The 16,734-nt window shown below is 32.3% G+C and overlaps 1 protein-coding gene across 1 annotated transcript in view; it reads right to left on the reverse strand.

Annotated features, from left to right (window-relative positions):
• Positions 1–12,224, reverse strand: part of LOC117120818 — a 12,604-nt gene extending 380 nt beyond the window's left edge. The window contains exon 1 of the mRNA XM_033265894.1: positions 11,706–12,224. Coding sequence (XP_033121785.1) covers positions 11,706–12,224 — 519 coding nt within the window. The remainder of the gene's footprint in view (positions 1–11,705) is intronic.
• Between the last annotated feature and the right edge of the window lie 4,510 nt (positions 12,225–16,734).

Genomic DNA, 16,734 nt, shown 5'->3' on the forward strand with positions numbered 1-16,734 from the left:
CCACATAATGCAAACTAGTGCTGTCTCGTAAGAATTTCGTAGGACGCGTTGAGAATGATAAAATATTCTCTGTATCTACTGGAACCGAGCCACAGCTTGTATTCCACTATTTGCATTTACACCTGGGCTGTGTATATATATTGCCTTGGTTTGGCTCTGTAATCATTAGTGGTCGTGGGACTAGTTTGGGCCCTACCTAAGCTGGTCGAACGTTTCGTTTGGGTCTATACCCTAGCTGTGATGAGGCCTGGAAGGCCGAAACGGATCCGTCTGCAGATATTGGGATTCTTTCCAGTGGATACTTAGTTTATTTTGTCATTCTGATCAGATTTTCTCTACTGTTCCGTTTTAATTATATATATAGTCCTACATATGTGTATGTATATATATGCCATCTGTCTAAGGAAGATGAATATAACAATATTCAGCTAAATCAACGTCTTGATTTGAACAAGACGTCAGTTTCGACCGGATACGACACTAAACACGAGGCTTACATGTGTGCATAGTATCATGATGCTTGTCGACTGTGTAATCAAGCCAGCACGGGAACCTGTCGTCAAATGCTGAGCCCTGTTACTGACTTCAGTAGCGCAATCCCTATACACAATTTTATCGGGTCTATTTTCAAACAGTACCAACACCAACGTCTCACAACTTTTCATTGGGGGACATCCAGTAGCCTAGCCGGAGCATATTTCGTTTTCCCAGACATATATTCTTTTGAGTACTTAAACAACCAAACAATTTCTTTGGATTTTATTTTCAAAAACTATAGTTTCAGGCCTTTACAACAACAAGGTCGTGCACAATTCACAGGACACAGATAAACACTGGTAATGACGTACAGTGTACGGTAATGCGTAGGCTTCTGGATCCCCCCCCCCCCAGTGGTTTTCAGACCCTCAGAAATGTTCATTTCAAATTAAGCAAAAATGGTGTACAGAGCAGTGAGATAGTTATGTATTTAACGGCGTTCCATTATTTCACTGTTTTCGCACGTCTGTAACGTGTCATGGCAAATATTTATACCGTAAAAACCTCGAATTGAAGCCTAAATGGCCTTAATCCCGAGTTTTGGTTTGCAAAATTAGCATAAAAGAGAAGCCAATTGGCTTCTTTTCAAGATAGAATAGGCTTCTTTTCGAGATTGTACAGTAAGCCACATACAATTTACATGAATTTCAAAAAAGAAAATAAATTAAAACAACATTTGCAACATAATTTTGGGTCAACAAGCAATAATATCAATAAGCAATATACATGTATATACGTAAGATTCTAATGCTTATGTACTGTATGTTGCATTACATATTTTTTATACTGACTAATCGATGTCTCGTAACTATATATCTTTTACTTAAACATTTTTAAACTTTATTTTATATTAACTTTATTTAGGCATATGTGTATATTGAACTTTGGAAAAAGAATTTTATATAAAAATTTGTGTGTCAATAAAGAGAGACTTGAACTTGAATATACTACAACGCTTTGAAATAGCAAAGAATGCCTATCTGTCTACAAAATTGTTTTACAGTGAATTTCACTTCAAGTGTATGCCAAAGGACTAATTCCAATTTAAATTTTTAATAAGTAAATATTTACTCTTATTAGCAGGGGTGCAGCCAGAGGGGGGTCAAAGGGGGCCCTTACCCCTTAACATTTTAAAAGTATCCCAATTATAGTAGTAAATGAATCGGTAATGTGAAAATATATAATATATGAAATGTAAGTCACCCTCTTTCTATTATGATTTACAGAATAACTGTGACCCGTGAATTCTGTTCTTATAATAATAATTAAAGTTCAAATTAAAAACATTTTATTACAATCATAGTAACTCTCTGGTTACCCGTATCGAGGTAGCAAATGGAAACGCTGTAACTTATTACAGTATTGTTTGGTATAAATGATCAGAGAAGAGTTAAATTTAACCTCCCTATGCGACCAGCTCCCGTAAGCGATCATCTCCCTTAACGTCCACTCTCATATAGTCCCGTTTGTTCTCCCTATCTAATTAGTGCATTTGACCTCCCGTAAGACACTGCACCACCTCCCGATTTTTTTTACTTTGGGATTTTTCTTATGATTTACCTCCCGTAAGCGACCACCTCAAAAGTTTGAACTATCTGTTGACAATAAGCCTAAATACAATCATATCTAACAAGTCGAATCGAAAGTTAGACGCTGTGATGGTGCACTGTTATCGTCAACCTAACATTATAGGCTTAAGCGACATAATGAAAATACATAAAAGCGATAGATAAATAGGGCTACGCTTTCTCTCGTCCAAGAAAATGCTTGCAGTAGGCATATAGCAAAGAATACTTTGATCTGTGTAGTAGGTAATAGAACAATATGCCTGCTTTTACGACCTATTTAAAAATAAGCCTTCATCGGAGGTTCATGATTATAAAATTATCACCATTTGTTGTTGCAAAGAGTGAAATCTTACGCCAAATATATTTTTCTGTTTACAAATTGCGATCAGGCTGATTTAAAAAAAAAAAGAAATTAACGTAATATCGAAAATTTTCAGGGGGCCGCCGCACAGTGGGCCAGAATCAATTCAAAGTGTGCCAAAAGTCGAAAATAGGTAATGTTTCAACTTCAACTTTTAAAGGTTGTTTGAGGTCGAGAACATCCTAAATTATATTAATCCACCAATAATTTCATATTTAGTGAATTTTCATAGTGTGATATAACCATGTAAACATGAAAAAGTTGTATTTTACTCGTAAAATGATAAAATTGACATTTTTGAAAAACTCTCTATGACTTTACTTAGATGAAAGCAGTCAACTTGATACTTCTTGCAGTATTTGCCTATTGTTAACTAAATTAGATAGTAAAATAAAAAATGACATTATTGTTATATTTTTAGAATAAAGGACATTAAATATGAACCAAAACCGCTTAAAAACATTTTTTTCATAAAACCAACTTAAAAGTTAGAATTGCCGGCGATTTTTGTCATGCTTTTGACATCAACATTTCTGGCAGAGCCTAAGCTTTACGTTAATGCCAAGTTTAGCTGCCAATATCTGCCACCCTGCATTTAGCAAGCTATTTAATATACCCCCCCCCCCTACAAAAGCGCAATTTTTTAATTAAGGTATACGATAAAATAATTCCTGCAGCCATTGGGTGCCAAATGTAAAAAAAAGTACACTCGATTTCCAGTGTCATATCTAGGAGTAAATTGGGGAGGGAGATCATTGGTGGATCTGGAGGGGTCAGGGTCCTGACCACACCCCCTTGGACAAAAACATTAAATAAATAAATATTTAAAAAATAATTCTAGACTTACATTTCCAGGACCCGTAAGCTGATTATTGAATTTTGTGTTACAATTGGACAATTAAATGTCGGAACTGCTCAATCAAAATTTTGATGGGGGAGGACCCCGTTTCAAAAAAAAAAAAAAAAAGAAAAGAAAAGAAAAGAAAAGAAAAAAAAATGCGTAAGCAATTAATCATATTTATACCTCTACACACTGTATTAAAAATCAGAAAAATTTACCTGACCGTTTTCAATAGGGTAAACCTTGATTTTGTTTTTATTAAAGGTCATTAAAAGATACTTCAGGAGTCTGAAAAGCTCACTTCCCGCAATCTAGGAATCAAACTTTTGCAGGGGCTAACATTATTCTGCCTCTCCCCCGGTTCCTTCTTAGGGTTCATTGATTCATTAAAAAACGTCAAAAGAGGGAAACCAAAATTTCAGAAGTTGAGAAAACCCGTTTCCCGACATATAGAAAACACATTTTTCCGGGGAGGACCTCGACCCCCTTTCATTTTGAGGTCAATTATTCTAGGAATCTTTTTTTTTTTCGAAACTTTCTCTTTTGTTTTTATTTTATTATTTATTTTTTTTAAACATTTTGACTCCATCCTAAATCTGAAGCCAAATTGCCTCTGGAGATTATAAGGGCACCCCAAGGTGAGTGATGGGATGAAGTGGGACCGCTCATTTAATTTCTTTTTTTCATTTATTTATTTAGCATCCATTAAAATAAAACAATTATTGCTCACGCCAATTATAGCGATATTCGATAAATTCAGTCTGTTTGACCGTGATCCTTTGTGCTTATTTTCACTGGTGAGGGCTGACTGATGGGGTGGACGCGGACAAATGGGGTACTGCAGGTGTCTTTTTAACACTCCACCTTCCACCCTTTTCTTTGAAGAAATGTATTTTAATAATGTCACATAAAGTGTAAAATGTTCTAATTTGAATTTGCCGGTCTAGAAACCCTCATTCGTGCCATACTGAGCTCTGGCAAGTTATTCTGTCTAGATCTTAAATTTTACGTCGTCAAATAAAAAAAAAATACTTTAATGACGTCATACATATTTAAATATGCTTGCGTTGAAATCTACAGGTTAGAAAACCCCTCATATGTTCTAATAACCAAGGTAATATGAATCTGCCTAGGTATTACAATGAATATTTTATTCATCCAATCAAAAAACAGTAATTTGATGACGTCATACATACTTAAAAATAGTTTAATTGAATTCAGCAGGTTTGAAAACCCCTTAAACAGTCTTAACATGAACATAATCAGTATTTTCTTATGAGTATTGACTTTTGGCACACTTTGAAACAATTCTGGCCCACTGTGCGCCGCTCCGTAGAAGCCGAAAAACATCAAATCAAGTAATTTAAGTGGTGCTATGAACTAGTTAAAAACAGTTTTTATTGCAGGCGTATGTGTACACTACCTTACTAAACCCTCTTAAAGTTTTACGGCTCACACATGGAATAAGAAAACAAGTTAGAAGTCTAAATATTATAATTTCGATTTCTAGAAACTACAATAATCGATTACCGACCAAGCCTCGGGTTTTAAAATATGATCAAAAAGGCTATAGTATGTTGTACCCGAAATAGGTGTAGGCCTACCATTAATTTGGGGACAACCAACAATGTTAAATTATCTTTTTTCACGCAGTCATAGGCCTACAATGATTTCTTTATAATAGTCAATACAATTACAGCCAATCGGATTTTTTTTTAAAGTCAATTCTTTAACAATAACAAAAAAAAAACATAATATCGCCCAGCAATAATAATAAACAAATAGAATTAACAATAGTAGGCCCTATTACTTTTATTATCATCACAAATGTTATCATTATTATTATTGCTATTGCTATCATTATGCTCATAATCGTCATCATGATCATCATATTGGTATTATCATTGTATTATTAACAATACTATTTTAGTAATCTGTTCGTAATTTGTTCAAGTCTATGAAAATTCCAACATTAACTTTACCTCTAATAACAATACTTGTATTTTTCAACCCCCCTTAAGTTAAAATTAAAAACACATTTAAAAAATAATGATTGGATGTTTTTTCAAGCAGGAGAGAATTAGGATGGTAGACTGTAGTATCTTTATTACCAGAATGGAAAAAAGGTGATTGTGGCGATGTTCTAATAAAATTTAATTATTATGGCCATCGTGTTAAGTTAAAATAAAGAATTTTCAGAAGGCTAGCATTTGAAGGGTGTACCTATGCGAATACATCAGGACATAATGTTTAAACGACTGTCGATCAGTCGAAAGCCAATAACACAATTATTGAACATATATTTACGTATTCAAAATTTAAATTAGGCAATTCATGATTTTAAAATTTGTATTTGATTGAGTTGACAGTATAGATTTAATGAAGAATTGCAGTTAGTTTCACATATTTTTGAATGCAAAAGTATTAATCTAAATGTTGTTGCTATACCTAATCAGAGCGAAAATCAGAAATAAATCAAGTAGGAAAATAAAATACCAGTAGGAAGAAATACCATTAACAAGTATCCTTACAGGTACTTACAGGTGTCCATAGTATAATTAGTAACGTATCAGTACTGTTACTTTTTAATTAACTGTATTTATTATTTTACTAAATTTACCACAAAGCATCATCATTTCTGTTTGTTGAATTTTTCTTTAAGTATCATAGTGCATTTACTTAAAACTAAATACAACCTAATTGTATCTATTTAATTAAATACAATCTAATACTATAGAATTAATAGGATGTATATGTACTACATCATACTTAAGTAAGTACAACCCAATAAATCATTGTTTTGTTATTAAGTATCATATAATACATTTAATAATAACAGAAACTAATACATCAGTTTAATATATATACATATATATATACATATATATATATATATATTATTTATGTATAATACTTAGATTATTACAACCTAATAGGATTTGTTACTGTAATTAAGTAGTATTATCAGTTATTGTTTATACTTTAATAAATAGAGCCTAATACAGTTTGTTATATTATTATATTTATTTAAGCATGATAAATAGTAATAGAATTTGGTCGCTTGTCATTCAGTTGTATAATAATTAATTGGTGTTCAGCTAATGTTCAATTTTTATCTTTGGTGAAATTAAATGTTATTTTAACTATGAAAATAGACATACTACTGTACACACAACACTTTTTTCGACACAATTTACCCTTCACTATAAGTATATTTGTTTCAAAAAGAAGTCTTTCTTCGGAAGACACACGCCAGTGACAAAATCACAGCCGGTGTTTAGTTTGAGATGCATTTTACTATCATGCTACACAAATGTATTCAGTTATCTTTTTATTATATATATATATATATATATTAAACTTTTAAACTTTTGTTTTATTGAATAAAAAAACTAACTTCCCGTAACCCTGGGTGGGACCCAGACAGGCACTCTCCCTCCTGGTCTGAAGGATCCTGGAGCTCTTGGACGAGGGCAGGAACGCTTATATCCCGGGATAGGCCATCCACAGCCTAATGCTAAGAACGCCTAACGATTACCCATCTGTCTAAATATGAGCATCAATAATTAAATTATAATTAATTCAATACAACTTAAAAGGTACTACATAAATATAATGTACGGTACTATATTTACTGTATATTGAATCGCCGAATAATAATAATTATTATAAAGTGTGATTTAGTTGATAAAGTACTATGTTGGTATATGTTTTATAAATAGCTAGGCCTATATTGAAAGTGTAACATTTGAAGAAAAAATGATATAAGGGCTATGAGAAATATTTATGCTATTTTCAGGTTGTATTTATTTAAGTATTAACAAAATAAATGACACTAAAACTAATTAACAATTCTTATTAGGTTGTCTTAATTTAATTAATATTTAATTATGATACATAATTAATTAAATACAACCTAATTAACTGATTTATTAGGTTGTATTATTATATGAACTATTATAATACTTACTACAACAACAAAATGATTTATTGTGTTGTATTTATTAAAGTATCATAGAGTACATTTACTTAAATAAATACAGACTGATAATTATTAATATTATATTGTATTTACTTAAATTAATACAACTTAAACAGGTTGTATTTTTTCAAGAAAATGTACTATGATCAGACCATAAATAAATACAACAAAGAGAAAGGATGATACTCTATGGTCAATTAGTAAAATAAATACAACTTAATAAATTAAGGTTAATGTAATAAAGAAATAACTGATATAGGTTGTATTAACTGATACTTTCCTAATTATACTATGAACACCATTAATTACCATATCAGAGTACATTCACTTAAATAAATACAGACTGATAATTATTAATATTATATTGTATTTACTTAAATTAATACAACTTAAACAGGTTGTATTTTTTCAAGAAAATGTACTATGATCAGACCATAAATAAATACAACAAAGAGAAAGGATGATACTCTATGGTCAATTAGTAAAATAAATACAACTTAATAAATTAAGGTTAATGTAATAAAGAAATAACTGATATAGGTTGTATTAACTGATACTTTCCTAATTATACTATGAACACCATTAATTACCATATCAGAGTACATTTACTTAAATAAATACAGACTGATAATTATTAATATTATATTGTATTTACTTAAATTAATACAACTTAAACAGGTTGTATTTTTTCAAGAAAATGTACTATGATCAGACCATAAATAAATACAACAAAGAGGAAGGATGATACTCTATGGTCAATTAGTAAAATAAATACAACTTAATAAATTAAGGTTAATGTAATAAAGAAATAACTGATATAGGTTGTATTAACTGATACCTTCCTAATTATACTATGAACACCATTAATTACCATATCAGAAGATTAACTGGGTGAGTGATAGCTCACGTCCATAACTGGGTGTGTGATAGCTCCTGTCCATGTCTTCTAACAAACACCCCATATTATGAAATGGATTATTCTTTTTCTAATGGTATTTCTTTCTACTGCCAATATTTCCAACTGGCATTATTTCCTACACCCAATAACAGCCTGCTATTTACCAATAAAAATAAAAGTGGAAGGGTCATAATTGCGTATTATGATAGGCCTAATTATTGATTTCGCAATTCAGTACAATGACGCTGCGAGCTATTAGGCTAGGCAATCTAGCTCCAAATTGCAAACAAAGGTTCTTCTTGTTTAATCAAGTACATATGATGAGGGGATGAAATTCCACAAATCACACCTTAATCACACCTCGGAAACATATGCAAATTAGCTAAAATATGCAAATTAGTTTGAAAATATAGGGGTCGTATATCTTGGCAATTTCATAAAATATAGGGGTCGCATATCTCTATTGGTAATGTACCAGAAACTTAATTTAGGTCTCAAATTACTCAAATGCGTGTTTCTTTGCATTATATCAATAGAAGGGATGAAAATCCATTTCATACTGTAATCTTAGATGTAATTTAGATGTAATTTCTCGCAATATATTTGTAAATTTCTCTTGTCCATTTTATACTGTAATGTTATTTATCAATTTATCTTTCACTTGTTTGTATTATTCTATATATTTATATGTATTGTAAGACATCCTGTAATTGACTTCCGCTGTTGGATGATTTTCGAAATAAAAAAAAAAATCTATAATCACACCACGGTTACATATACACTTCATATTCAAATTAGCTTTTATTTATGCAAATTAGGAACGAGAATATAGGGTCCCATATCTCGGCAACCGCTGGTCGCAGGAAGTTGCTTTCTTTTTAAGATAATTTGGAACATTTATGTTCGCTCTAATAGAAAATTTTCCCTAAAAATGACCAGAAATTCTACAACTCACCTTTGACCTTATATTCACTGAATTTGCATATTTTTGTGAATAATTCCAGTAGAAACGTGATTTATGTCTCAAATAATTAAAATGCAGTGTCTTTCTTTTTAAAATTTTTCAAAACATGCATGTTAATATTTGCTCTAATGGAACATTTGCCCCACGTATAACCAATATGCTAAAATTGACCCTATAGATATTCACAGAATTTGCATACTGTATATCTCTGACACTAATGTCTGAAGAAACCTAATATATTGTTCAATTCATGTTTCTTTTTATTTTATTAAAGGGTATCTTAAACAATATATTTGTCACATGTCCCTTTCCTGTATTTAAAATTTACGTCCTCGGCCTAATTATGCCAATTATGGATAAAAAATATAGGGTTTTCATATCTTGAAAACTGCTGGTGTCAAGTAGTTGCTTTCTTTTTTCACACTTAGAAGTTGCAGTTTCTATTTGCTTCAGTACTGTAATATGTATGCACCGGTATACTTCAGGTTTTGATTCACCGTACAGTATATGTGATGACATTCTGGAAATCACACCCTGGCCACTTGCATTCTCTATATGCAGTTTACCTAAATATTCAATTCAATTCAATTCAAATTGTTAGGTTCATCATCAATTACTATATCATCACATAAAAATGTTATATGACCAGGATAATGACCAATAATATAAAATCAAAGCTCAATTGTAGCATGTTTTTTTTTTTTTTGCGGCAAATGTTCGATAAAGCAAATTTAAATATTTATATTTCACACCAACAATTTCAAAAATAATTGTATAAAACAATTGTTGAAAATGTTCCATTATAGCAAATAGAAACATGCATATTCCGCACAATCTAAAATAGAAAGCAACTCTCTGTGACTAGCCATTGCCAAGATATGGGAACCCTTTACTTTCTTTTCTAATTTGCATATTTTAGAGCTAATTTGCATATGAACAGTATATTTGACCATGGTGTGATTATAGATTTCCATCCCTTTGATTAATATATTGGAAAGAATCATGTATTTGAATAATTTAAGACCTAAATTAAGAATCTATATACATTAGTTGCCGAGATATGCAAATTCAGTGAATATAAGGTCAGAGGTCAATTGTAGTATTTCCGTCCATTTTTTAGGCAAATGTTCCATTAGAGCAAATAGAAACATGCATGTTCTGATTGATTGGAAACAGAAAGCAACTCTCTGCGACCAGCGGTTTCCAAGATATCGGATTCCCATATTTTCATTATTAATTTGCATAATTTAGGGCGAATTTGCATATGAAGAGTATACGTGACCATGGTGTGATTATTGGGTTCCATCCCTTTTATTAATATAATACAAAGAAACATGCATTTGAATGATTTCAGACCTAAAGTACCTAAGTTTCTATGTACGTTAGCCACAGAGATAGGCAAATTCAGTGAATACAAGGTCAGAGGTCAATTGCAGCATTTCTGTTCATTTCTGAGGCATTAAAGCAAATAGAAACATGCATGTACTGAATAATTTGAAAAAGAAATCAACTCCCTGCGATCAGTGGTTGCCAAGATATGAGATCCCTATATTTTCAATTTAATTTGCATATTTTAGCTAATTTGCATATGTTCCCGAGGTGTGACCAAGGTGTGATTTGTGGAATTTCATCCGCTCATCATATGTATTTGATTAAAAAAGAAAAACCTTTGTTTGCAATTTGTTTGACTTTAAATGCTAGATTGCCTAGCCTATATGGTTTATTCTCTAATAACTGTGTATCCAAAGTTAACTAAAGGGGGCAATAGACCCGTAACCATAATTTCTATACGAGCCGGAAATGTATGGATAGACAGACGTCTTGGTAGAGTCGAAGAGAAAAACTCTTGTGAGGCGGTGGCGGGGGAGCCAAGCGAATCATAGAACCCCAACACCCCTAGTTCACTTTATTTCAAAATCACATAAAATATAACATATGGTGACCAAAGGCCAAATTACATGTTATTTACAAAAGAGATAATTACAATAATTATTATAATTTTTATCATAGGAATGATTCGTGTTTGGAAGACTTTTTGCAAACTTAAGACAGTGAGATGTTCTATCAGAGAGTGAATCAATGTTAAGATTAGTGAGAGCGTCTTCATACGAATTATAATTACGCTCTAGAATAATCTTACATGCTCTTTTCTGGATAAATTCTATAGGATATGTTTGGGGTTTAGTTAATCCTGGATGCCAAACTACATCAGCGTATTCAACAATGGGTCTTATATAGCAGCAAAAAGTAGAGATTAATTCTTTAACATTAAATACAATGTTTTTTAAACATCTAAGGAAATACAATTTCTGATTTGCTTTATTAGTAATATAGTTAACATAACTGTCCCATTTCAAATTTTGTTGGATTGTAATTCCTAAGACCTTAGCTTCCTCAACAAAATTTAAAATAGAACCGCCAAGAAACAAATTCAGATTGGGGGCTTTTAACTAAAAAAAAATTGGAGAGCTTGACATTTAACGAGGTTAAGATGAAGAGAATTGTTTTCGCACCATATGTAAAACTGATTAAGATCATCTTGGAGATGACTAACCTGATCAATATGCCGGTTCTCATATATGGAGAGGTCATCGACATATTTTAAAGCAAGAGATTTAGAGTTCATAACCGCATCATTGATCATGATTTGAAAGCCGACACCAGAAAATGTTGTTCCCTGTGGAATACCAGCATTAAGGGTTATGTTCCTAGATAGTTTATTTTTAAACCTAACACATTGCTCTCTGCCACAGAGGAAATCACAAATCCAGGGAACGATCGACTCACAGACACCACAAGAGATAACTTTTTGAACAAGGATGTTATGTTTAATTAAATCATTGACAAAAGCTTTTGTAAAGTCCGTGAGTACGACCGTTCCCACGTTGCGACTCCGCTTAGCGGCAGAGCACAAATCGTGGACAAGACGGACAAGGTAATGTGATGTTGAGGCACCTTTTACATTACCATATTGCCGGGCATCTAAAGATGGTTGAATGTCAGAAGTAACACATGAACAAACAAAATCTTCAGCGACTTTGGCAAAAACGGAAGTGAGGGAAATTGGCCTCATTTTGTCTATTCGGGGGGATACACCTTAGGAACGGGAACCACTACTGCACGTTTCCATTGTATTGGTAATTTATACTCTTGGAAAGAACAATTTAATACATTTGCTAAAGATTCACTGAGTTCAACTGCAAACTCCTTTAAGATACGTGGGGGTATTCCGTTTGGTCCCCCCAGCAGATTTATTAGGATTTAGATTTTTAAGTTTAAAGTAAACTTCCCGAGGCTCTACTCGAGGACATAAGTAAGGTGATGGTAAAAGACATGGAAGAGTAGAAGTTTCAAGTGGTGGTATTTCTTTACCAAAACTAGTAAATTGGGCATTGATTGCGTTGGCAATTGCAACATTGTCTTGGTGTGAGATATCAGAGACCTTTTGATGTATTGATGCCATTTACGTGGGTTTTCTTGGTAAAGGTGTTTTATTCTACTGTTATAGTAATGTTTTTTAGTATCAGTAATAGAGCGCTTAACGTTGTTACGAAGCTTCCCATAAAGTGAAAAATTACCAGATGCATAAGCATTCTGTCTGTCAGGTATAAGTTTTCTAATATGATTTGTAAGCCAGGGTTTATCACAAACCTTAATATTCTTGGTGGGAAGGTATTTACTTAAACCAGAGTTCAAAATCTTATAAAGTTCATCCATTTTTTGCTGAGTGGTGGAACAATTGCTAATAATTTCCCACTTCTGCCTATTTAGCCATTGCATAAAATCATGAAGGCGAGTTGCATAAAATCGACGGATGGTGATCCGAGTAATTGTGTTAGTAATTTTTCTTGACTTGGGCTTCCATATAACACATTTGTGGTCACTTTTACCGATTGGTGCTAGTGGATAAGGTATCATATAATAACTGTCAATGTTTGTAATTATCAGATCAAGGATAGCATTTCCTCTGGTGTTAAACTTCCCTAATTGCTTTAATCCTTTCATGATTCATGCGATTAAAATCGACAAAAATACAAAAGGCTGTTTGAACAGATCTTGCAGTGATACTTTCGATAGTATTATTCATATGACTTTCTAGCGTCAATTTGTGAGGTGAATTGGTGACAATATAAACACCACATATGATAATTTGAGAAATTCTCCGAGGTAACCTAGTCGGTCTGGCTTTCAACCAAACAACTTCAAGTTGTGAGGCGGTGGCGGGGGAGCCAGGCGAATCATAGAACCCTCAAACCGCTAGTTAAATTCTAACCAAAGACTCTCCGATTACCGTTCGGATACTAATGAGTAATGGTCCGCACGTTTGATTTTTCCATAAGGACACTTTTTTTCACTGTATTGTGTAATAAAGTGGTTTCCAACTTTTTGCGTTCGTGGACCATTCTGAACCTGCAAAAATCTTTACGGAACCCTATGTCCAAATATTACTCATTGTCCGTACCAACAATACGATTAGGCCAACAGATAGAAGATAATTCGCCACAAAATTACAACATTAAACAGTGGTGAATCATGGAATTAGAAGCCAACTCAGCCCCACCATGGTTGGGGCTGAGGTACAATTTTTTTTTTTATGTGTATGCCACTTCTAGATGGCTGGAAATGGCCTGTCAAACTCGCATTTAGAAGGTAATCTTTTTTTTTATCCCCATCCTCCATTTATTTTTTAATGTGTAAAATTTAGGGCCACTCATGGTTGATATTCTGCCACTAGATAAGATAAGATAATTTGCCAAATTACGACATCTTGGATCTTGGAATTTGACATAGACAGAAGGGGTACAGAGAGTAAATTTTACAGATAAAAGATTTACGCTATTTCAACCCCATACACTACCTCAGCCCCACCCTGGTTGGGGCTGAGGTAGGATTTTTTTTGTTTATGGCACGTAAAAATGGCCGAAAATTGCACTGTCAGACTCGCATTTAGAAGGTAATCTTTTTTTTTTTATCCCCATCCTCCATTTATTTTTTAATGTGTAAAATTTAGGGCCACTCATGGTTGATATTCTGCCACTAGATAAGATAAGATAATTTGCCAAATTACGACATCTTGGATCTTGGAATTTGACATAGCAGAAGGGGTACAGAGAGTAAATTTTACAGATAAAAGATTTACGCTATTTCAACCCCATACGATACCTCAGCCCCACCCTGGTTGGGGCTGAGGTAGGATTTTTTTTGTTTATGGCACGTAAAAATGGCCGAAAATTGCACTGTCAGACTCGCATTTAGAAGGTAATCTTTTTTTTTATCCCCATCCTCCATTTATTTTTTAATGTGTAAAATTTAGGGCCACTCATGGTTGATATTCTGCCACTAAGGTTAGGGATAGAAAATAATTCGCCAAATTACGACATCTTGGATCTTGGAATTTGACATAGACAGGAGGGGTACAGAGAGTAAATTTTACAGATAAAAGATTTACGCTATTTCAACCCCATACGCTACCTCAGCCCCACCCTGGTTGGGGCTGAGGTAGGATTTTTTTTTGTTTATGGCACGTAAAAATGGCCGAAAATGGCACTGTCAGACTCAAAATTTGAATGTAATATTCTGTTATCTCCCATTTACTTATAATTTGCCAAATTTAGGACTCCTTCCTGATTTTTAAAAAATTTTATTTAATATCTAATTAAAAGCAATATAAAAGAATTCATGGAAACAGGATGTACATTACCTGAAGATTGCCAACGTGGCTCTCTATACTAAACATCTTTACATAGAGAATACATAAAAAAAATAATTAAAAAAAATTCTATCAGATCACAAATAAGCTATTGGAATTAAAATATAATGCCAATTAATACACTTTACAGTGCACGAAGTCATGCCTGTCAAAAATATTTCATTATTGTCAAGGCATGATCACATCATTGTAAGAAAAGTAAGTAAAAAATAATGGAAGCATTTAAAAAAAAAATATGTAAAAACGCATGTACCCATCGGGATTCAAACTCAAGGACATGTTTTAATTTTTTTTTCTCAGTGTATTAATAAGACATATGTGATGATGCTCTCATAAAAAAAAAATCTGCATTGATATAATCATCATAAACAAATTAAATAAAAACCAAGGTTGTCTGTTTCATCATTCAAATAATTAAACACCTGTGAAAAAATACATAACAACAAAGACTTACCAGACAGTGAAATTAATTAATTAAAACTCCAACTTATAGACTCTGTATATATTAGGTTGGTTATAATAGTTTTGGAATTTCGTTTCCAGATTAATACCAGAATTTAAGTGCCAACATAATCATTGCTTAATATATTTTTTCTAATATAAATTGACCTGTTTAAAATACAACAAAATCATGTTTGAATAATGTTAAAAATAATTAAAATTGGCCAGCAGTGTACAGTGACAACTGCGTAATTAAATCTCCTGCAGTTGAAATTAATCAGAATACATTGGTTATTTTTTAATTTGAAAAAAAAAAATTTATATAAAAGAAAGATACCGAACAATCCTTCTCATTTATATCTTAACTTTCCTGATAATAAAGTAGAACTACAATAAACTACTGTACTGCAATTTTGGTGGATATCCTCGGAATTCACAATGTTTCTTCGTTTTGTGTTAACCTTAATGTTTGTAGGCCTAATGGTCGTTCAACTATCCGGTATGTAGTCTATTTATATATATTTGCTATTGTAACTTCGCTTGTCTTAAGGTTATTTGAAATATTGATTAATTAGCCCCTAGAGCCTGTATATTGTGTAATATTCCTTTAACATATTGTTACTGGTTAAAACTATAAAATATTGTTAGTTATAGTATGTACCGGGAATATTGATTAGTTAGGCCTAATGTTTTAAAATTTAGTTTCCGAAGTTTAGATTCGGAACTGCCAATACCATGTTGTGTATATTATGATGTGAATACGATACTGACATAGGTGTGTATGTGAAGCTAAAACTAATAACAGACCACTGAGAGGGTCAAAACCCAAAAAAATTACCAATTAGCTAAACGGTGTGTAGCATTTATTATGTAGCAAAAGTAATGACAAATACCACTCTTAAAACATGGTAACAACATGTAAAGCTGGAATGCCCCATTTAAGTATGATTACATTTGGAGTTCATTAAATATTGTAAACAGTACAAAAATTTATGTCGCAAATCACCAAATTTAAAAATATTGATATATATAGTTTAAAAATAAAGACGCGTGTCACTTTAAAATCAGTTAATATAACAAATTTAGTGTATTGCCTACAAGGAAAAAAATAATCAACATGATCACCTTCCTTTAAGAATATATTTCTATAAAGTCTATCGTGTCGCAATAATTGATGAAACATCCGTTACCGGGCCATGAAGTTGGACATTTCATTATGCATACTCAATTAAAAATGAATTATTCATCATTATTATAGATCAAATCACTAAGTTTTACTTCCTAGGTCATTATAAATCACCAGCGTAAAGAAAAAATTTAAAAAAAATGATGTTTTGTGGCCCGTATAGTTAAGAAATGAAACCTACGTTACCACCGTATACAAAAGTAGAACGCTTGATGCATATTAGCTGTATTTCAGGTAATAAATTAT

This window comes from Anneissia japonica, unplaced genomic scaffold (genome assembly GCF_011630105.1).
Source record: "Anneissia japonica isolate Jap-2015-1 unplaced genomic scaffold, ASM1163010v1 scaffold287965_len1858130_cov191, whole genome shotgun sequence".
Lineage (NCBI taxonomy): Eukaryota > Metazoa > Echinodermata > Crinoidea > Comatulida > Comatulidae > Anneissia > Anneissia japonica.